Source organism: Dendrobates tinctorius, unplaced genomic scaffold (assembly GCF_039654945.1).
Source record: "Dendrobates tinctorius isolate UK_male_01 unplaced genomic scaffold, ASM3965494v1 ptg000111l, whole genome shotgun sequence".
Classification (NCBI taxonomy): Eukaryota; Metazoa; Chordata; class Amphibia; order Anura; family Dendrobatidae; genus Dendrobates; species Dendrobates tinctorius.
In genome coordinates this window covers 32399025-32423078 of record NW_027361779.1, presented here as the reverse complement: position 1 = coordinate 32423078, position 24054 = coordinate 32399025, and the positions used below count along the sequence as shown (strand labels likewise).

Below are 24054 nucleotides of genomic sequence, written 5' to 3'. Positions count from 1 at the left end.
TACAGTTTTCACTAAGACCTGACATAAACAGGTTTGGCTTATTCACACATTTATGGACAAAGAGACAAACAAAATCACATATAGAGACAGGTAAGGTGGCTTAAAATTTTTCCAAGTGCATTCCAGTGTCATGAGGGTACATACACTTAGACTATGCTCCCACATGTAGAAACGTATTTTATTTGCATGTGACCACTCCAAAAAATCCAATAGCAATCTCTTTTTTATGTGTTTTCCCACTTTTTAATGCGTTTTGGGTATGGATTAGATTTTTTTTGTGTTTTATTTGATTTTTATTTTACTACTATTTCACAACTAAAAACACAATTCTAATAGATATGAAAACTTGGAGCTAATAAATAAGGAAATAAGGAAATACACCGCGCTATACTGGGAAATAAAAAGTCGGGTGACCCGTTACTCACTTGATATTGTGTGAAGGATCTCGTGGTAGGAGATGTATGGCGGTATCCGAGATTGTTCACACTGTCACAGATGTATATTGCATCCCATTTGGATGCAAAAGCTGCTGAGTAGATTCAGGGTTGATGAAGAGGGAAGCTATCCCCTGAAAAGTGTTGGTATTGTGCTGCTCTCGAGCCACTGTCTCATCCCAAGTGTGACGCCCCGCCCCCCTCCACACACCGCCTCCCTCAGCGTTGCTCTCGGCCAGAGCGCGTGAGTCATCGGCGGTCTCCACGTGTATACGCTTCAGCAGCAGCAGCCCCCACACTAAGCACCCAGCCTGCCTCACTGAGCACTGATCTTGCAAGTAAGTGCACCAGATCCAGCACCCCGTTTCACTAGCGGGCACAAGCTGTCACTAACACTCATCTACCTTGCAGTGCCTTTGTTACCATTAATTCTGCATTGAAAAATCATTTTGACCGTGCCTGTTGAATTTAGCCTGCATGCCTGCTGTCACCATTAGTTTTTGCATTGGAAAAATCATTTTGACCGTGCCTGCTGAATTTAGCCTGCCGTAAGTTCAGCATCCGTCTGCCATCCTAGCATCTACATACTTCTTTTTTTCTGCTTTATTTTATTTTTTTATTTTTATTTTTCTTTATATTTTAACCACTATATTGTTGCATCAGAATTATCAAGTGCAAGTATACCAATTTTGCCGCCTCATCATATCAATCTTATTGCCTAGCAACGGCTGTATGTACAGCAAGGATTTTATATTGTTTTGACATACTCAAGTGAGTAATATAAGTTTAGTCTATTTTTTCTTTAAATATACAGACTTATCTCTACTTAACCCTATACATTATCTACTCAGCAGCTTTTGCATCCAAATGGGATGCAATATACATCTGTGACAGTGTGAACAATCTCGGATACCGCCATACATCTCCTACCACGAGATCCTTCACACAATATCAAGTGAATAACGGGTCACCCGACTTTTTATTTCCCAGTATAGCATGGTGTATTTCCTTATTTATTAGCTCCAGCTTCTTTTAAACAGGCACCGGCACAGAGCCTGTTATCCACCAGCTGCATCTGGGAATATTAGACCTTCTTCCTCATTTAAGTGGATTGGCGCCAGTGTGTTAACCATATACCAGATATGAAAACTTCCCATAAAATGCTGTCCATGAGTTTTCAAAACATCCAATCCAGTTTGCCTGAACTACTAAAGTATGTTTCACATTATGTGATCTTATTGAATGTCTTGTACAGATTTTACAAGAATGCTCTAAAAGGAAGTTGATCTATGCTGTCTCAGAAACATCCATTCATTCTTTTGGGAATTACGGAGTGAGGCTCAGCCAATCCTGGATTTTCTGTGTTTCTTCAGTCGATTGACCCTACGATAGGGCTATGTAACATCGGCGGCCGTGCCCGCCGATGCCCCTTCAGCGGCAGCACCCGCCGCAGCCTCTCCTCACCTGTGCGCCTCCGTCCGCCCTCCCGCCCTGGTTTCCTTCCTGCTGCGGACACCCGCATCGGCCTTAGGTTGCAGGCGCACGCGCGATCGCCCCTTCTCTGCATCTGACTGTGGGCGTCACTGAGGGGCAGGGCTGGGGACGCACTTCCCGCTCCTAAGGTATTTCAGGCGTCTTCCCTATGAGGAAGATGCCTGGGGATTGTGTGGATGTCCCGCACTATTCTGGCCTATATTCCCATTCCTAAGTGCTATTACTTGTTGTCTCCCTGTCCCTGTGCTGTTCCGTCCCTCCTGTCTGCCTCCGTTCCTCCTGTCCGTACATTCCCCTTCTAGTCCTGCCTGCCTGCTGTCTGCCATACCTATCCCCTGGCCCCTCTCCTTCCTTCTGGATTTCCCTGTCATTTGCCCGTCTACATTTATATATTTCTCCCTGGGGTTTCTCACCCGCACTTCCTCGCCTTCGGTGCCTGCACCTGCTGCTCCTACATATATAGATGCCCGGTTCCTTTCCTCTGTGATACCCTCGTTCAGGTACCCTGACCTCTATTCGTTTCTTCCAGTTCTGTCTCTTGCCTTGCTTGTCCTTCGAGCCGTCCCTCTTGGTACCGGCTGTCGCGGTTCTGACCTCTGTGGTCTTGCCCCTAACGATCCCTGTACAGGGGTCGGTCATCACCTGACGCGCTCGGCCCGGGGGCTCCAGATCCGCGACCCAGAGGGTCCACTTTCGGACGTAGCCTGCTCCTGAGCGTCACAGGCTATTTCCATCTTGGAAGTGAGAGGCTCAGAAAGCAATAACCCTTTAAGGTGTGACTAAACCTTTTTTATATCATTTCAAGTAGATAAGTGGGGTCCAGGTCCTCAAACCCCCACCTCCTGAATCCTTTGTTCCAAAAGATGCGCAGCTGAGGAGACAGGAGCACTGAGCTTCTACTTGAGCGCGCGCGTGCTGAGCAGGTTACGGATTCAATAGAAATCACAGGCAATTATAGAATGCTATGAAGCCTATATTCGCTATTAAACATGTACTCTGCACTATGTGGATGCTCAGGTAAGAGCTGTGTACTCCTGTCCCCTGAGCTGCTGCACACCGGGAAGGGTTGGGGGGTGAATGATTGGTGCAGCTCTCAGGACACAACTTCGACCAATCTGCTTCCAATTATAAAGCAAAAGAAATATAAATAGACTTTACAAAGGTTTAGTGACTCTTTAAACATTGGCTCAAAGTAGAGATCATGAGAGAGTTGTAAAATACGATAAGCATCAATCACCCTATTAATCCCCCAATGAGCCAAACGATTTCTAGCACTGCAACCAATCCCAGTCCTCACAAGTCCTTTGCCAGTCGTCCTCGTTTCACAGCAAGAAATTGACAAATAGTGGTGACCAGATATTTTTAACAGGAACTAGTATAATTTCCAGAAACCAGACCTAAGAAGTATTTAACGCATATCCTGTGATCAAATTCTCTTGTTGAAAATAGCCCTTTACGTGAGAATATTGCAGACATAATTATTGGGATGAACATGGAGGTGGCCTTGCAATCAAAAACGCCAGTCCTGGTATAACCTCTAAAGAAAACAAAACATTAAGGCAGTTGCATTGTATCCGCTTTACTGATTTATTCCTAAATTTTGTTTTGCAGGTCCACATTTGATTTTTGAAGATGAAATTGATGTGTTACAACTTGAAGTTTCTAAAGTGTTAACCCTTGGTGTAAATAAGGTCATAGCACTGGGACATTCCGGCTTTGAAACTGATAAGCTCATTGCTCAGAAAGTGAGAGGAGTGGATGTAGTAGTAGGAGCACACTCGCATACATTTCTTTACACAGGTTAGTAGTAAACTCAGAAACATCAATGGATCTTGGAAGCATGGAATGGACTAATCTTCCACTACTACTATATTTCTTACATTAAAGAGAATCTGTCCGTAGGATCAATTACATACAAAAAAAGCGGATTCCTCTGGAATAAAACATTGGATTGCAGATAGCAGTGTATCAATTTATGCAGATTTTTATGACCTACATGCCTATATAAACTCCTTAGGAGGATTGATCCTACCGACAGATGCCCTTTAAGGCTTAGGGTACGTTTCCACGTACCGGAAACCTGCTCTGCCCAAAGCCCCGCCCCCTTCTGTCTGCGCGGTGATTCAGGATGTGCTCATTGAACACATCCAGAATCACCGCAGGTCAGCCATAGAGTAGACAGTTTACCTTGCGGAGACTGAGCGTCTCCGCAAGGTAAACCGACATGCTGCTGTCTAAAAAGACACGCCATGTCCAATAATGCGGGTGTGTCAGCCATGTAATCGGACGTATAGTGGAGACATGATTTCATAAAATCCCCTCCACTATGCAGGAACATCTGGCTGCTGCGGATTAAACGTTGTGGCAGGACGCAGCGTTCAATCCGCAGCTATTCCTGAATGTTTCCGGACCGTGGAAAAATACCCCTACTTTCAGATCTCTGCACCAGCTCATAGTTATTATACCAAATCAGTGGTCATGAGCTTTTTGAAAGTTTGTAGAGACTGTGCATTTAAAAATATCATTGCATTAATATGTTTAGGAATCTAGTTTACATTGTATTTCAACACAATTCTGTCTTCACTCATGTCTGAACCTTATTGCATTTAGGATAGATTCACACACTAATTAAATAAATAAATCATTATTATCAAAAAATGCTACATCTAGATGTTTGCGGAAAGTCAAAATGAAACTTTGAGATGCACTGTACACAGCGCTTTTGTTTATCTGGCATTTTTCTTTTTCCTTTTTTTGTGTTTTGTGATGATTGCTTTTTATTAAAAAATGCACAGTATGTTACAGGTATATCTTTTTTCATGCATAAAATGAATACAGCTCAGCATATGACATCCCTTGCTTGCTTTGAGCCCGGAGACAGCGATTAATGGTGCGAGGTCACTCAAAACGCAAAGTTGATGCCACCTGTCATTTGAAGAAGCCTTGTTTTATCCTACACTTTGTATCCATGTGAATAAAAACTGCTCACAGTTCATTGATCTGGAACCTTGTTCTTTCTCTTTGTTTTTTTTTACCCGCTTTTGTATCTTTTTTCTTTCACACACCTCCATCATTGTATACAATACTAATGTTATCCTAACAATGTTTCTGCATCTTCATTGGATGCTGCTTATTATTTGTACAGAAGTGTTTCTATCTGTACTTCCTATGTCACAATATAGAAGACATTTTCTGCCATAGAAATCAACAAAGATAAGAAAATTGCACTTTTGTATACAAATTGTTGTGAATTCTACTGAGTACCATACAAGTGTTGTTCTTCAGGAAGCCTGGTTCTGAAGTGTGAAATACTTTGGGACACGTAGAGCACGCATACAGGACACTATTTGTAATTCATGCTAAAGTAGACAACTTACATGGTACCCATATGGAACACAAGGGCATTTGAACAAGCACACGCTCAGGATAGAGAGAGTGATTAGGAAAAGTGCTCTGAGAGAAGCTGATGTGGTTGTAGATTTTGCAAGATTTATAACAGCAGCTTGTCAGGAGCTGAGATGGAGGGTGAGAGAGGTGAACAGATAACTGCTATATAGATATCAATGGGCTGAAGAGAGTTGTCTGGGAGGTTAGGAGTTAACCCCTCTTCTGGAATGTAACTAATGTGCCCTATTGGTCAAGGTTTGGGAAGGCACTAGTAGCCAAGCTCCATGGAAATAAGCTGTAGACTATGAAGATAAAAGCTCTCGTTGTGCAAGAATGACAGCAGATAGAAAAAGAAAGTAAATTGCAAACTTGCCTATATTTATGATGTTCAACTAATTAAAGTAATTTAATAACTTGAGAGCACACCTTTAAATGCTATCTTTATATCAGATTTTTTTTTATATTGTGAATGTCTGATTGCAGGCACGCCACCTTCCAATGATGTACCTGTCGAGAAATATCCCTTTATGGTTAATTCTGATGATGGTCGAACTGTGCCAGTTGTTCAAGCATATGCCTTTGGAAAATATCTAGGCTACTTAAATGTTACTTTTGATGCACAAGGAAATGTTTTACATTCTTCTGGAAATCCAATTCTACTGGACAGCAGCATTCCCGAAGGTTAGCAAAATATCTGTTTCTTAACTCAGTTAAGGTATCTAAGCCCATATGTTCAAAACTTCATCTTTGTCCTTCTGAAACTGGGTCAACAGTGCATTTGCATTATTCATTTGAAACTGCACACCTAGAAATGTCATGAAATTTGTTTGGTATCAGATAAAATATGTATTTAGCAAAAATAAGAAATAAATAAATGCATAAAAAAGTATTCACTTCATATAGTGACATTTTATAAAAAAGCACCTTTGGTGAAAGCAAAGATGTCAACAACTCAAAACTAGAGAATATACATAGAGATGCTTCAAGGGAGAAACTCCGTGGCCAAAAGTGTGTGGGTTTACATCCATGCAGCTGCATAACATTTCACTGAAAAACATTGCTTTTAATATTGAGTTGATCTTTTCTGCTGTAAGAGTCTATACTCCGGGAAAGACTTTCCAACACAGTTTGGATATGTCTCAGGAGAATCACATCCATTCAGCAATGTTAATGAGGCTGGGCACTGGCACCGGCTGAAGAGGTTTGGCTTCCACACGGCATTCCAATTCATGCCAAAGGTTGTTGATGGAGTTGAGGTCCCGTCTCTGGGCAGGTCAGTCTAGTAAAGTTCAATAAACCATTTTTCAAAGCCATAACTTGCACATAAAGTGTTCTGTCATATTAATTTTTGTCGCAAAGTTAGAAGTATAGAAAGCTCTTTGATGTATAATATTATACTATGAGTAATCTTCACTGCAGCTAAGAAACCCAACACAAACCGTAAAAAAGATATCATAATTCCTCTTTCTCCAAATGTTACAATAACCATTAATCAGGCAGGAAACATTCTCCTAGAATCTGCCAGACTCTGATATGTTTGCCAAACAAACAATAATGAAGTGTTTTTCATTATAGCTTCAATAGGAGGGCTTTAAAAAAAAAAAACATTTTTATTTGATTTTAACAGAAGGTTTACAGGAGAACAGGGAACATCTCACAACTAAGATTAAAAATAGTTCATATAGGGTCATGGTGCTTGGGCTACAGTAGAATAAGAATTTAATAGACAATTGGAAAAAATCTTATTGTGTGATCAAATAACCTCACAGATGGGCATTTGTTATTGAATATCCTGGATGAAGAGGATAACCAATTCAAAGTTATTATTTATTAAAAATTGATTAACCAGTGGGATTGTGACTGGGATTGATTCCCACAGTGACTTCCAGAATTGTAGAAAACTCTGATCCCATTTGTTGAACCTGTGATGCACCACAACCAGTACTGAAGGATCTCACTTTGTCCTGTCTTTCGGTGTGACTGACTGAAAACCAAAATGTACTGAACCCAATAAAGCTCCCCAGTGATGTCCAATAAGTCATATATCATTTTACTTGTCGTTTCTCAAATGATACTTTTTTATCTTGGGTGTTTCATTGTTATATTTTCTTTGTTACTTAATCCCATGAAAAAGGCAATGTAAATATTACATAGATATTACAGCATGTACAAGTTACCCGACTGAATAAATATTAACCTGAACAGTTTAATAGGTTTTAGAATAAAGTGTGGAGTAGAGTTGAGTGAAAGGGTGAACACAGTCAAGTTGAATTTGCCAAAAATGCAAATTTGGGGGGGATTTCGCTTTCACGTTGACTTAGCAAAATAGCAGCTGTCTGGCCTCCATTTTACTGAAAAATTATGAACCATCACAATGGTAAAAAAAATATTTGGCCCCTCTGCTAATCACTTACACCTGTCCGGTCATTGCCGCATCTTCTGATCTCCTAGCACTTGTGATGGAATCCTTAGGCCTCTCTCACTGTACCCGACTTCAAGGTGTCATGGCGATCGAGAAGGTGCTGTGCATGTGCTTGAAAGGTCAAGACACACATCTTGACATCATGATGCCATTGACCTCCAGCATGGCTGTGCAGTACCCTCATGCTTGCAATGACACCTGGAAGTCCAGCAGAGTTCTAGAGGGCAGGAGATTCAAATGCAAGCGGTTGGGAATCAGAAGATGGGGTGAAGACCAACTGAATGACAGTGAGTAAACAGAGGGGCCAGAGAGATGAGTGTTAAGGTGATTTTTCTTGCTTTTTAAATATTATGTTCATTATGCTATGGGCTCTGGTGAGACACCAAAGCATAATAAGGGACATCTGATCCATTCATCTCAAGTGATAAGATTTTAAATTGTAGAATTTGGGTAGAATTTAGGTTAGATGAGAGAAAACGATATATGATCTGTTGACCGTGAATATTGCATGTAAAGTTGTATAGCTTGAATAAGTGATACAAGGGAAATGCCATCATAATGGACAATGCCTGTGAGACATCTGTGTATCTCTTTTCCAGATCCAGCACTTTTACTAGAAGTTAATAAATGGAAGGAGCAATTAAATAACTTTTCTGCACAAGAAATTGGAAGAACCTTAGTGTTTCTAAATGGGTCATCTGTGGAGTGTCGATGGCGAGAGTGCAATTTGGGAAATCTGATATGCGATGCTATGGTACGGTGCTGTAATATACTGAAAGATATTTATTTCTTTGTTCTAAAATAATGCATTGAAACACACAGCAAGGGCCCAATTCATTATTGCATCTGTGTCTTTTTTGCCTAGTTTTTCATATTTTAAGGTTATTTTGATTTTTGCAAAATTCTTTTAATTTCTACTTTTTAAAGTCTATTTTATGTGTTCTCATGGTTTTTTTACTTTGTTCTTTCTTTGTCTACCAACATTGCTGTTGTTTTCGTTTTCCAGGTGTTTGTGGACAAAACTTTAAAAAGTTGCTAAATTTTTGCGACCATGTACTCCAGTCCCCTGGAGTCATTTTTGACAAATTTTGTGATATTTTAGCAGAACATGCAGCTTTTTGTTCTAAAAAGACAAAAAAACGGTAAAAGGCAAAATTAAAGAGTATTTTTTGCTCTTTCACAAAATTCATGAACCATGATCACCCTTTTGGATCATTTAGCACAAAAAAATCTGCAAATACTACAAGACAATAAAAGAAGACATTAAAAAAAAGACGCAAATGAATTGGACCCTGTTTCGGAATTGCAAAATGGCAGATTTTGCATTTGTCCCAAGTTTAAAGGGAACCTGTCACCATGAATATGCAGTCCAATCTGCAGCCAGCATATTATAGAGCAGGAGGAGCTAAATAGATTGTTATATAGTTTTGTGAGACAAGATTCAGTATAACCTGTTTGCTCATAATTTAATCCTCTGCACATTCGTTTTGGGGATTTTCAGTCCAGTGGGCGGCCCTATCAGTGATTGGTAACTGTCTGTGGGTGTTCTTATATAAACAAAGCTGTCCATCACTGATAGGACCGCACACTGGACAAGAAAGGGCAGAGGATTAAATGATGAAAACATAGGTTATTCTGAATCTTCTCACAAAATTATACAGCAATCTGCTCAGCTTCCCCTGCTCTATTACATGGTGTCTGCAGATTGGACAGCATTTTCATGGTGACAAGATCCTTCTATTCCCAGATGAAGGTTAGCATATAATTCCATCCAGGTCACACTAATGTATCAGGGCAGCGTTTCCCAAACTCCAGTCCTCGCGGCCCCCAACATGTCATGTTTTCAGGATATCCTTAGTATTTCACAGGTGAAGGAAGTATCTCATATGTGTAACACTATGGAAATCCTGAAAACTTGACCTGTTGGGGTCCGCGAGGACTGGAGTTTGGGAACCACTGTATCAGGGAAATCGAGATCTGGGTCTAAGAGTTCTCACACTAGAAAGCTTAACATGGGTTTTGTTAGGCGTCGGGTTCCTGTCGCTGCACAGCGGGAATTATTATTATGCATTTATATAGCGCCATTTATTCCATGGCGCTTTACATGTGAAAAGGGGAAATATAATCCCGAGCCTTGCTTCCAGCGGTCTCCCATTCCTCTCCAGGAGCAGAGGAGGTTGCTCAGCAAACTCGTCGGTCCCGGCGCTCTGCCCAGACCAGCTCAATGGGTTTGCTTGCTGCTGCCACCTCTGGCACAGCTATGGCAATGCATGCTGCTCAGCAGCGAGATTCTCGAGGGACTAAGTCCCCATGTCGGGCCACTGAGCATGCCCGAGGAGTGATCTCCCATTGCAGATCGAAGGTCACGTGCTCAGGTCCTGCTCGTTTTCGGATTGGCCCATCCGAGAAGCCCGGAAGGTCCCGGACGCTCGCGGCTATAAAAGGCTTGCATGGCCGCTCGGCCTTGCGCTAGGATCAGACTGTATTTTCAGACTATGAGGAGTGAGTGATGTATGCACGTATGAATGTCTCTGGTGAATAACTCATTAAGAAACCCCTACCCTTGGTACGCATGTGTTGTGCAGCCTAGCCTGCTAGCGCCCAGGCTTAGGCGTAGGTAGGTCAGAGTTGGAGTCAGGCATTAGTCCTCACCAGTGACTCGGCACGCCTCAGTGCACGTGCTCCACACTCCTTAGCCAGCGTCTATAGCGGCGTTAGCAGCAGCGACGCCGCGCGCTCAGTGGGCCTAGAGGGACTCGGGGTAGAGTTCTGTGGCCGTACACTGTGCGCTCTTTTGGCCGGGCTCTGTGAGCTAAACAGGCTCCGGCATCTACGTTCAACGGTCGTGCGGCTCTGCTAATGAACAGAGTTCGCTCTTGTTCACATTGGGTGACGTAACCCACGTGTGACTGTTTTCACACCGCTTAATTCTTCCGCCATTATCTAGCAGCAGTGTACTACCTCTGCACGGTGGACCCCGGGCTGCAAACGCACCTACTACTATTTTATAATTTGCTGCGGTCCGCCAGCCCTAACATTATCCTAGCGCCAGGGTCTGGCTAATAATGGTGGATGAACAATGACTGCATAGATACATCCAGCAGCTGGAGTGTAGGTTGGCAGCGCTAGAGCGTTCCACCTCAGCTGCGGATGTTACCTCGGTCGCTGTTCAAGCAGCTACAGAGGCTGTCGCCCGTGTCTCCACGGCCAGCCCTGCCCCGACCTTGTCTCGCCTCCCGCTGCCCGAGAAGTTCTCGGGTGATAGTGCTTCATGCAGGGGTTTCGTGAGTCAGTGCTCCATTCACCTGGAGTTGCTGGCCACACAATTTCCCTCTGAGCGGGCCAAGGTGGGATTTATCATCTCCCTTCTGTCGGGCAGGGCCTTGGAATGGGCCACCCCGCTGTGGGAGCGTGGGGATCCCCTGGTACAGAGCGCTACCCATTTTCTGGTCACTCTGAAGCAGGTGTTCCTGGGGCCTCGGGTCACGCACGACACCGCACTTCAGCTGCTGGCCCTAACCCAGGGTTCGTCTCTGGTCAGTCAGTATGTCATCCTCTTCCGAACTATGGCCTGAGAGCTTGAGTGGCCAGATAAGGTTCTCATACCTATATTCTGGAGAGTCCTGGCTGATCATGTTAAAGACGTCCTGGCCACCAGGGAGGTGTCCACCACTTTGGAGGAGCTCATTACGGTCTCCACCGAAATTAACATTCGCTTCACTGAGCGAGGGCTGGAGCGCTCCAAGTCCCGCCCAAAATATAGGTTGGCTCCAAACTTTTCCAGACCACTGGAACCTTCCAGTCAGCCGCCTGAGCCTCCAGAGGCCATGGAGGTGTCCCGCACGGGGTCCAGGGTCTGGTCCGCGCAGGTACCTTCTGTCTGTTTCTGTTGTCGGCAGACTGGGCACCTTGCTAACCAGTGCCCACAGCGGCCGGGAAACGCTCTCATCTAGTGGTTATCGGAAGGGGCCTACTAGACACAGCGACTTTCACATCCAAGCTCCTGTTTAAAGGGGCGTTAGAGTTTGATTCTTCCACTCTGGTTGTGGAGGTTTGTGTGGACTCTGGAGCGGAGGGCAATTTCATGTCGTCTGCCTTCGCCCAACAACACGCGATCCCCCTGGTCCTGCTACCTCAACCCGTCACTATCAGATTGGTGAATGGTGCAACACTTCCATCCCAAATCACCCACCAGACGGCTCCACTGAGACTCTCATTGTCTCCTTCCCATCAGGACATGCTGTCTCTTCTGGTCATGCCCGAAGGTATAGACCAGGTCCTCCTCCTAGGGGTTCCTTGGTTACGAGCTCACTCTCCTCACATAGAGTGGTCCTTGGGAAAAATTCTCGGTTGGAGCAAGTCCTGCGAGGGTAGGTGTCTTAGGGACTGCGTACAGGTCGCTATCTCTGGGGTTCCCGCAGATTTCTCCTCGCTTCCCAAGCCGTATCAGCAGTATGCAGACGTTTTCTCCAAGAAGGCGGCGGAGACCCTTCCGCCGCACCGCCCTTACGACTGTCCTATTGACCTCTTGCCCGGTGCTGAGCCTCCTCGGGGTCGAGTCTACCCCCTATCTCTCCCAGAGACAGAGGCCATGTCTCAGTATATCAGGGAGAATCTGGCAAGAGGATTCATTAGGAAGTCGGTGTCTACGGCGGGAGCGGGATTCTTCTTTGTCCAAAAGAAGAACAGAGAATTACGTCTGTGCATCGATTACAGGGGTCTTAACGCCATAACCATTAAGAACAAGTATCCTCTACCCCTGATATCGGAACTGTTCGATAGGCTACGGGGAGTGAGAGTGTTTACTAAGCTTGATCTGCGAGGAGCCTATAACCTGATTCGTATCCGTGAAGGGGACGAATGGAAGACGGCATTTAACACCAGAGATGGGCACTATGAATACCTGGTGATGCCCTTCGGGCTATGTAATGCTCCAGCCGTCTTCCAAGACTTTGTGAACGATATCTTCCGGGATATGCTTACCACCTCGGTAGTAGTCTATCTGGACAATATTCTCATTTACTCTCCAGATATTGACTCCCACCGGAGAGATGTTCGCAAGGTTTTCGATCTTCTGCGGGCAAACTCCCTTTACGCCAAGTTGGAGAAATATGTGTTTGAGCAGGAGTCCTTGCCTTTCCTGGGCTATATCATCTCGGCCCAGGGGTTGGCCATGGATCCTGCCAAACTACAGGCGGTGATGGATTGGCAGGAACCCCATTCTCTCAAAGCGGTGCAGCGCTTTATGGGGTTCATAAATTACTATCGCCAATTCATCCCCCATTTCTCAACTTTGGTAGCGCCCTTGGTAGCCATCACCAAGAAGGGTGCAAACCCCAAATTGTGGTCGGAAACTGTCTCCAAGGCCTTCGCCGCTATTAAATCCCACTTCGCTAGCACTCCCATTCTACATCGCCCCGATGTAGATAAGCCCTTCATTCTGGAGGTGGATGCCGCTTCCGTCGGTGCTGGAGTGGTCCTGTTCCAGAAGGACTCCCAAGGTCGGAAGCACCCATGCTTCTTCTTCTCTAAGACCTTCACATCAGCGGAGAGGAATTATTCCATTGGGGACAGGGAGTTGCTAGCAATGAAGCTGGCCTTCTCAGAGTGGAGACACCTCCTGGAGGGGGCACGCCACCCTTTCCAGGTGTTCACCGACCACAAAAATTTGGTCTATCTACAGACAGCCCAGTGGCTGAATTCTCGCCAGGCCAGATGGTCCTTGTTCTTCTCCCGATTCCATTTCACCCTGCATCTTCTCTCCGGGGAGAAGAACGTCCGGGCCGACGCTCTTTTTCGCTCTGTGGTGTCATCGGAGGAGGAGGAGCCTCGGCTGATAGTCCCATCGGAGAGCCTGAGGACCGTGGCTCCGGTTGCTCTCGAGTCGGTACCTCCGGGCAAGACTTTTGTCCCTGCCCATCTGCGACCAGAGGTCCTCTCTTGGGCTCATTCGTCCAGGGTGGGAGGACATTTTGGGACCAAGCGGACCTCTGATCTCCGGGCAAGGACATACTGGTGGCATTAGTCCTCACCAGTGACTCGGCACGCCTCAGTGCACGTGCTCCACACTCCTTAGCCAGCGTCTATAGCGGCGTTCACAGCAGCGACGCCGCGCACTCAGTGGGCCTAGAGGGACTCTAACCCCGTATCCTTGGGGTAGAGTTCTGTGGCCGTACACTGTGCGCTCTTCTGGCCGGGCTCTGTGAGCTAAACAGGCTCCGGCATCCACGTTCAGCGGTCGTGCGGCTCTGTGAATTAACAGAGTTCGCTCTTGTTCACATTGGGTGACATAACCCACGTGTGACTGTTTTCACACCACTTAATTCTTCCGCCATTATCTAGCAGCAGTGTACCACCTCTGCACGGTGGACCCCGGGCTGCGAACGCACCTACTACTATTTTTATAATTTGGTGCGTACCGCCAGCCCTAACAGGTTTTCAATCTCTGACTTTGAACAAGCATGTTCTCACTTATTGTCCTCAAAGATATTGAACAAAGCATATTAGAAAGCATAGTATAAATGTATTGTTCAAGGAGTTGTCCTGGAATTTTTTTTTTTTTATTTAATCCTGGGCCTAAAAACTAACAGGCAAGTAGTTGCTAATAGAGGCCACTACCTGGCTGTTCTACCTGGTGCCGGATCAGAGCAGACACCAACCGCTCCTGCTGGCAATTCTGTTGCTCAATGTCAACAGAGCAGCTCTAAAGAGTGGAAGAGATGATACTCTTCTGTCAATGTGACATCAGTGGAAATCACTGAATTGCTGGCTGGAGCAGTCTGTGACTGCTCTGTGCCAGCAGAGATTGGCGCCTGGCACAACAGACAAATACTTACCTGCCTGGCAGTTCTTAGGCCAACTTTCCTACTGCCAGAGACAAAAAATGAAATAGTGAAAAAAATAAAATAGTCTTGGATAACCTCTTCAAATTATAGTATACAATATGTGTACGTTTATATACAGTGGCATGTAAATGGTTACTGTTATTATGAAAATGAACTTGAAAATGAAATAATCTCTAAAAGGCCTGAAGTTAAAGATGATACATTTGCTTTATCTTTTAGGTAAAAAATACAGAGTTGTGGCCAAAAGTATTGACACCCCTGCAATTCTGTCAGTTTCTTCCTGAAAATGATTGCAAACACAAATTCTTAGGTATTATTATCTTCATTTAATTTGTCTTAAATGAAAAAACACAAAAGAGAATGAAGCAAAAAGCAAAACATTGATCATTTCACACAAAACTCCAAAAATGGGCCAGACAAAAGTATTGGCACCCTCAGCCGAATACTTGGTTGCACAACCTTTAGCCAAAATAACTGCGACCAACCGCTTCCGGTAACCATCAATGAGTTTCTTATAATGCTCTGCTGGAATTTTAGACCATTCTTCTTTGGCAAACTGCTCCAGGTCCCTGATATTTGAAGGGTGCCTTCTCCAAACTGCCATTTTTAGATCTCTCCACAGGTGTTCTATGGGATTCAGGTCTGGTCTCATTGCTGGCCACCTTAGAAGTCTCCAGTGCTTTCTCTCAAACCATTTTCTAGTGCTTTTTGAAGTGTGTTTTGGGTCATTGTCATGCTGGAAGACCCATGACCTCTGAGGGAGACCCAGCTTTCTCACACTGGGCCCTACATTATGCTGCATAATTTGTTGGTAGTCTTCAGACTTCATAATGCCATGCACACGGTCAAGCAGTCCAGTGCCAGAGGCAGCAAAGCAACCCCAAAATATCAGGGAACCTCCGCCATGTTTGACTGTAGGGACCATGTTCTTTTCTTTGAATGCCTCTTTTATCTCCTGTAAACTCTATGTTGATGCCTTTGCCCAAAAAACTGTACTTTTGTCTCATCTGACCAGAGAACATTCTTCCAAATCGTTTTAGGCTTTTTCAGGTAAGTTTTGGCAAACTCCAGCCTGGCTTTTTTATGTCTCGGGGTAAGAAGTGGGGTCTTCCTGGGTCTCCTACCATACAGTCCCTTTTCATTCAGACGCTGACTGATAGTACGGGTTGACACTGTTGTACCCTCTGACTGCAGGGCAGCTTGTTCTTGTTTGGATGTTAGTCGAGGTTCTTTATCCAACATCCGCACAATCTTGCGTTGAAATCTCTTGTTAATTTTTCTTTTCCGTCCACATCTAGGGAGGTTAGCCACAGTGCCATGGGCTTTAAACTTCTTGACACTGCGCACGGTAGACACAGGAACATTCAGGTCTTTGGAGATGGACTTGTAGCCTTGAGATTGCTCATGCTTCCTCAAAATTTGGTTTCTCAAGTCCTCAGACAGTTGTTTGGTCTTCTTTCTTTTCTCCATGCTCAATGTGGTACACACAAGGACACAGGACAGAGGTTGAGTCAACTTTAATCCATGTCAACTGGCTGCAAGTGTGATTTAGTTATTGCCAACACCTGTTAGGTGCCACAGGTAAGTTACAGGTACTGTTAATTACACAAATTAGAGAAGCATCACATGATTTTTCGAACAGTGCTGTCATGATCCAAGGTGGATCTGACAGTTTAAATGGACAAAGTGAACTTTTTTCCCTTTGGCTTGGTGCAAAAGTGGGTTGATTGCCCCCGGTGGCCATTAGAATTATTACACGTGGTGTCGTTCATTCTAAGTTGCCCCGGTGGTGGTGAGCGGTAGTGCACTTTAGTTTCTTTGGCTTAATGTGCACTTAATTACAAATCAGGTGTTAGGCTCTATATAAGAGAGCCAGGTGAGTTCAATCAGTGTTGGTGATATTGTGTGTTCATTTGGCAAGGAAGCCTGGGTGAGGAAGGAGCTGAACATGAGTCCTGCGCAGCCCAGCCAGAGGGGACGAGTGGCAGCTAGGTGGTCTGCAAGAAGGGCTGGCATGACGTGGTGGAGTCACAGTTTATGGTGTCAGCAGGAAGTGCTTGCATGGCTTGGTGGAGTGACGACTATGGAGAGAGTTGCACTCAGCATGCGGGACTTGGTTGCTGAGAGCTGGACTCATGCATGCTTGACTTTTTGGGCAGGAGCTGAACTCATCTTTGGGACTCTGTTACTGGACAGCTGCAACTGGTGGTGGACTCTGCTCCAAGGCTGCACTATGGTGAAGAATCCAGTTATGGTGATGGATCTGGGTGGATGAGAAGATGCACACAGGTGGTGGGCTCTGTTGCTAGGAGCGTACGCAACAGAGCAAAGCTAAGTGGTGTTTCCCCTGTTTTGTCATCTTTCCTCATGTGTGTTTTAGTGCAGTGGTGGGATTAGTTTCCGCACCGGCCAATTCCCTAGTGAGGGTTTAGTGTTATGATGAGTCACCGAAGGAGGAAAAAACAAAATACCAGCGAAGTCCAGAAAAACCAGAGAGGTTGGCAGCTATCGGATTGCAGACCCCTGAACCTATCCACAACAACTAGCAGTAGCCGTGGGGGGTTCCTACGGTGCCCTAGACCCCTCGATCACAGCCGGAGAACTATATAGCCTAAAGACAGAAAGGGGAAAAACTAAACTGCCCCAGAGCAGACCCCAAAGCAATAGGCAGCCCCCAACATATAATGACGGTGAAGCAAGATGAAAACACTAACACAGATAGAAAGATAGGTTGAGCAAATGATGGGGCCCAAGCTAACTACATAGTACAGGATAGGAAAGCTGCTGTCTGCCATCCGCAAAAACCCTATCAAAATGAGCCAACCGACTGATAGGAAAAACAGGCCCTGAAGTCGCTAGGCTTCAAAAGACTATATCAGCACTCAGGTATATTCTGAAGACAGAGCAAAATATCAACAGATCAGAGACAAAAATGGAATTCAGCTCACCCCCGGCCGGGGATGGCAGAACTCCCAAAAACAAGGCAAAACAAAAACAAAACTGAAGAGTACAAAGCGGAGAAGAAAAACTTAGCTTTGAGATGCAGGAATCAGACTGGTCTCCAAGAATCCAGCAGGAAAATCACCAGCCAGGAAGAAGGGCGTCGGCAGCCTTATATCCAGTCCTCAATTCCAGCCACCCAGTCATCATCTAGCTGCCGAGGTGTTTGATAATCAGTCTCACTACCTTCCTTCACTAGAGGAGGGAGTTCATCAGACCTCAATGGTGAAGGGAAAAATGAACTCACAACAGTTTAGGTCAGGACGAGCTAGGGTTTTTAGGTTCCTGTTGCGCGCCCAGTGCGGAACCGGCATAGGGAACGTTAGGAGTGCAGGGACACTGGCTCAGGGGAGCTCAGGAGGTCTCCACATCCCTATTCCCTATCGCAGGGCCCACCATTGTTAATGTTACCCAGGTTCCCCTTTATTATTTAAATTCGCCTTACTGGAGGCGGGGTTTCCAGACTTGTATATATGTGTAATGTCTAAATTCGCCAGTTGGAGGCGGTGTATCCAGCTGCACTTGTTTATTATTTAAATTTGCCCCACTGGAGGTGGTGTATCCAGGGTCACATGCGTCACATGGGTTCGCCTTGCGGTAGTCGCTGCGTCCAGACATGCGTGACCATGACAAGTGCCAATACTTTTGTCCACCCTCTTTTTTATGTTTGGTGTGGAATTATATCCAATTTGGCTTTAGGACAATTCTTTTTGTGTTTTATCATTTAAGACAAATTAAATGAAGATAATAATACCAAAGAATTTGTGTTTGCAATCATTTTCAGGAAGAAACTGAGTATTATCTGACAGAATTGCAGGGGTGTCAATACTTTTGGCCACAACTGTACATCTCTGGCAAAAATTAAGAGACCACTTTCAAATGTTCAGTTTGTCTGATTTTTCTCTTCATAGGTATATTTTTGAGTAAAATGTAAATTGTTCTTTTAGTCTATAATCTTCTGACAACATGTCTCTGAATTTCCAAGCAGTAAATTTTGGGGTTTTTTTCTGAAAAGGAGATATGGTCAAAATTAAAAAAAAAAACATCAAACAGTGCTTTCAGACATCAAATAATGCAAAGAAAACAAGTTCATAATCATTTAGAAACAACAATACTAATGTTTTAACTTAGGAAGTGTTCTGAAATCAAAATTTTGTGGAATAACCATTATTTTTAAAAACAGCTTTCATGAGTCTTGGCATGCTTGCCACCAGTCTTTCACACTGCTTCTGGCGCAAAAATGTAAGCAGTTCTTCTTTGTTTGATGGCTTGTGACTATCCATCTTCCTCTTGATTACATTCCAGAGGTTTTCAGTGGAGTTCAGGTCTGGAGAATGGGCTGCCCATGACAGGGCTTTGATGTGGTGGTCTCTTAATTTTTGCCAGATATGTACATTTTATTTTATTCTTTTTTCATTTTACAAATAACATGGGATGATGCAAATGTTTGGGCACCATTAGACTTGTGTGCTCAGATAACTTTGGCCAAGGTTTCAGACTGTTAGTGTTAAGGTTTGTTCACCATCATTGTTAGGAAAGGCCATGTGATGCAAAGATGCAAAGCAGCTGTCTGGCATTCTGACAATGAAAATGGTGGAGGCCCACAAAGCAGGAGAAGGCTAGAAGAAGATAGCAAAGCATTTTCAACTTGTCCTTTCCCAATATGTCAAACAAACTCGATTTTACACTCTAAAGCTCCCAGTGTTGGGTATGTAGGCATCCAGACCTGCCCATCTCTCAGACTGGCCTTAAAACCTGACCCAGGTGCACAAAACAAGATTCATAGTACTATGTACACTAAAGCATTACCCCAGGTTTACATCACAAATAACAACCACCTCCATGATACATACCTCCCATCAACTATGTGTCTGGCAGCCACCTTATATACCTCCTCTGCCTAAAGCCATGGGGCTTGGCACCTTTTACCACTAGACATGGGATTCTCATGAGGGCATCGACATTACTACGTAGCATCCTAGCTCTATGTTCTACATAGAAGCTGTAATCCTGCAAGGCTAGAAACCAGTGGGTAACTCGAGCATTTTTACCTTTTCCTCCCTCATTCACCTGAGTAGGGCATGGTATGATACTAATTAAAATTGTCTCTCTAACAGATAGTATTGTAATGTGTCCACCTTCCACTTTATGGCCAAGCATTCTTTTTCTACAATGGAATATTCTTCTCAAATCTTGACAGCTTCCTACTTAAACGAAAATACACAGCTTCCTACTTAAGTAGAGAATGGAGTGGTCCTCCTTTTGTATCTCCTGAGAAAGTACCACTCCTAGTCCAAATTCTGAGGAATCTGTCTGAAGTACAAATTCCATCTTAAAGTCAGGAGCAACCAGAACTGTCCACTTACACAGAGCTAGGTTCAGTTGTTTAAAGACCGTCTCTGCCTCCACTGTCCATTTGGCTGATTCTGACCACTTAAGGAGGTCAGTCAGGAGGGTGGCAATCATGGTAAAGTTTTGAAGAAGCCTCCTGTAGTACCCTACGATTCCAAGAAATGCTCTAACTTGCTTCTTTGATAGCGGTCTCGGACAGTTTTGGATTGCGTCCACTTTAGTGATCTGGGTTTTTACCTTGCCTCTGTCCACTACATATCCTATCTGGTTTTGCACAGTGTTGCATGTATAATGTATATACACATTCTATAGTTCAAATTGCAATTATTCTTTTAGCAGGGTTTCTGCATTTACATACCTATTGTCACAATCCATTTTTGGATCTGTGGCAGAGTCTGGACTCTCTTATATGAACCTTTTTCCTTTCTGACCTCGGGGGTTGATATGGAGTTTTGCCCCCCGGTGACCGCTGGTGTTACTACAACTAGAGTTGGTCGGCTGCTGGGTTTTTTCCCCCGGTGGCCGCTGTTGTTACTACATGTTTAATTAGTCAGCAGGTGGTGACCTCCCCCCTCCTTCCTATAAAAGGTCATCAGCTGCTGCTGCTCCCTGTTGATAATACAGGTCATTTGGAAGCAAACCGTTCTGAGGAGAGAAGCTGTCTTGAGCAGTGGTGTTTGCAACTGATCTGGAGCAGTGGTTTTCCTGCTGGAAACTGTGTTTCGGGTGCCTTACTCTATGGTCAGGTGCATGACTGCAGAGCAAGCTAATTGTTGTTTGTTTTTCCCTCTCTGTTATTTTCCCTGGTGTCTTATTAGTCCAGCGGTGGGACCAGTGTCCGCACTTGCCAGTTCCCTAGTAATGGATAGGTGCAGGGCAAGTGAGGGACCTAGGTATCCTGGTGGGCGACAGGTTGAAAGAACCTGTATAGGGAATGTGAGGAGAGTTCAGGGCTCATTCTTAGGGGAGTGCAGGAGGTGTCCATTTCCCCGTTCCCTATTGCAGGGCCCACCGTTGTAACAGTTTCCCCGGTGTTCCCTCCCTTGTTTGTCTTTGTTGGTTTTGTGACCAGCCAATCGTAAGGTCGCATCACGCAGGGCCAGTCACATCATGACATTATTACCCCTTAGCCTGAGGGGCAGTTCAGGGGCCCTGGTTCCACGTCTCCTGTTTTCCCCCTACTGCCCTGTGACACCTATGTTGTATGCAAAACATGGCATTTTTTTTGCTAGTAGGCCCAGGATTATATGCACAAGGTTGCCTTGTCTTTAGGTGATCCATCTTAACCAGCAGAGAGAGTTATTTTTCATGCAGCATGTGCCAATATTTCCCATCCATTTTGAATATGTGGGATATTCAGCAAATGCAAAATTAGACCTTAGCACTATTAGAGTTCAGGATAGTTGAGCTAATATAGGAATATTCACACAGTGTGGTCTTTATACAAAAAACTGAGAAATTACTTTACTGTCTGAATATACCTTTAAAGAAAAATATATTCTATTAAGTAGTAAAGATGAGTGGATTGACAAGCAGAGGATCGACTTTAAAGTTGAATTTCCTTAAATTTTCAGTTTCACACGAACCCAAATATTTTCAGATTCACATAGAAAAAACTTGCCCAGAACTATTTCTTACATGCTGAAGCGAATATTAACACACCGCAAATCAAATATTTTGGGATAAGTTAGTGATCAGCAAATACGAATTTCAAAAGATTCGTTCATCTCTATTTCACACCTAATGATCCTTAATTGACCAATTGACTGGTCATTAACTATGAAAGGGATTGTCTTTTTGTTTTCTAAGATATATAATAATCTTCGGAATCCTGATGAAGTGAGATGGAATCATGTCTCCATGTGCATCATGAATGGTGGTGGAGTAAGAGCATCGATTGATGAGAAATCCAGTAATGGTATGTGTAAACGATATGTCCATCTTATTAAGGGTACACTCCAGATGCATATACAGGAAAGTACTATTTTTCCTTTGACACTATAAGGCAAATAAAGCGGCAATGATTACGTAAGATATATAGATTAGACACAGATCTCCTTGAGAATCTGCTTCCAGAGCTTATTTTAAATGAAAGGGGGCATTACCGGCATTAGACATGTAGAACAGGAGAGCAGACTCTCATTCATTACATGTCTGACACTGGTAACGCCCCATTTCAGTTAAAATAAGATAATGAGACAGATCCTCAGGGAGATCAGTGTCCCTCCCATAGATCTTCACAGCTCATTTACATATAAGAAAAACATGGATTTCACTGAAACAAGACATCGGATCTCAGATATCAAGGTATCATTTTATTCAGCCTTCTGTGGCCTACATGTCCATATACATGTAGATATCCATACAGATTCCCTTTAACCTGACAAGTGATATAATAACTATATATGTAGTCTCTTATATGTATCAATACAATTATGTGTGTTTAGCTGATTGCCATGTGTCTGGGGTGCACATATTTTTATCATCAATAATCCTGTTTAGCTTCCAATAAACAATTGTTTCATGCAGTCAACCCACCAAGTTGGGAAAGATGGCTACATAGATGATGCCTGAGATGAAAAGTAGAATAGGGAGTGTTGTAGTAATGGATTATCTTCCTTTGAACAGGTGCTACAATTTGAAAAATCGGGGCTACTATGTAAAGCCTTGGGCAAAGATCGGATCCTCTTAGTGATTAGTGAACATACTTGGATAAGGTGTGAATCGCTGTGACTTCATGTCTCCTGGCTATTTAACAGCCGCAACACATGTAGGGATTGCCTGTTTGTTAGGTAATCCCTGCATGTTGCACCTGTCGAACAGCCGTGAGACTTGTAGCCGAGGGAATTCAAAAAATTTTCGAGCACACCGAAGACACTCTGTTAGCACGTGAGTTATCTCAGTTAACACCTTATCCAAGAACGTTTTTTCATCAAAAATTGGCACCAATTCATCAACTTTCAGTTGTATCCTGAACAATTTTGGCGTGGTGATCTTCTTTTTTTGGAAGAGACTTTATAATGTATTAGTGCAGTATCGTAGTGTATGTATTCTTAGGCAAGGTTCATATTGCCTTTAGGCAGTCCGTTTAAGAGATTGCATTACAACGCGGCATTAACGCGATGTAATGCATCCGTTAACGCTGCCATACACTCCCATAAACGAGCGCATCGCTAACACATGTCATAAGCGGCATGCGTTAGTGATGTGCCGTCATTCTGTGATGGACCCTCGGACGCGGTCTGCAGCGTTCGAGGGTCCGTCCCTGCTAGCGCAGATGGAGCATCTGCGCTAGCGCGATCTGAATATTAGAGTAGCGTTAACGCAGTCCGTTTAACGCATGCGTTGAACAGTTGAACGAACTGCATTAACGCTATGTGAACCTGGCCTTAGCCATATAAACATGCTAGGACTATACAAGCTGTTCAGCCAAAAATCACAACACCATGGTAATTTATAGTGCGATTACATGCAGTTTTTTATATAAATATCAATTGTTTGACATGCAATTGATTAAATCATTATGTAAGCAGCATCATTTATGAGGTATAATATCTACATGTATTATCTTGTTTGATGCTAGTGCTTTCAGATTTTGTGTTTTGACTGCTTTGTGTAAGTTTTTCTGGTAGGCATACTGGACTCGAGTACTAAATGATTGTTCCCTTTTCACATATTTTTCCATCCAGCTGAACTTTCTGCCAACATTTTTTTTTAGAACACTTTTCATCTGTTACCGCCTGTTCTAAAATGTCATTTCACATCAGGCTAGAACTGTTTATTATTTGTATTCATTGCTAATAATTTGCTTTCCATTCATTTAAAACACTGCTGAAACTTTTATGGTCATTGTTCGCTATTTTTAGTTATGCCTATGTCATATAGACCATGTCTCGAGCCAGACACATCCGTTGGCGAGCAAACCAGCACTGAAGTTATAGATTATATATTGTCTGATAGATTCTTAGACATAGGCATGAAAACAAGTGCAAAATAAAATCAAAGTCCTGCATTTTAATTTTCATTACATACGGGTGCTTCTCACAAAATTAGAATATCATCAAAAAGTTAATTTATTTCAATTCTTCAATACAAAGAGTCATCCAATAAATTTTATACC

The 24054-nt window shown here is 43.7% G+C and overlaps 1 protein-coding gene across 1 annotated transcript in view; it reads left to right on the top strand.

Annotated features, from left to right (window-relative positions):
- NT5E (5'-nucleotidase ecto) overlaps positions 1–24054 on the top strand; it is a 124504-nt gene that overhangs the window by 62430 nt on the left and 38020 nt on the right. Inside the window, exons 3-6 of the mRNA XM_073589640.1 lie at positions 3540–3728; positions 5799–5996; positions 8337–8491; positions 21744–21852. Of these exons, the coding sequence (XP_073445741.1) occupies positions 3540–3728; positions 5799–5996; positions 8337–8491; positions 21744–21852 (651 nt within the window). The remainder of the gene's footprint in view (positions 1–3539; positions 3729–5798; positions 5997–8336; positions 8492–21743; positions 21853–24054) is intronic.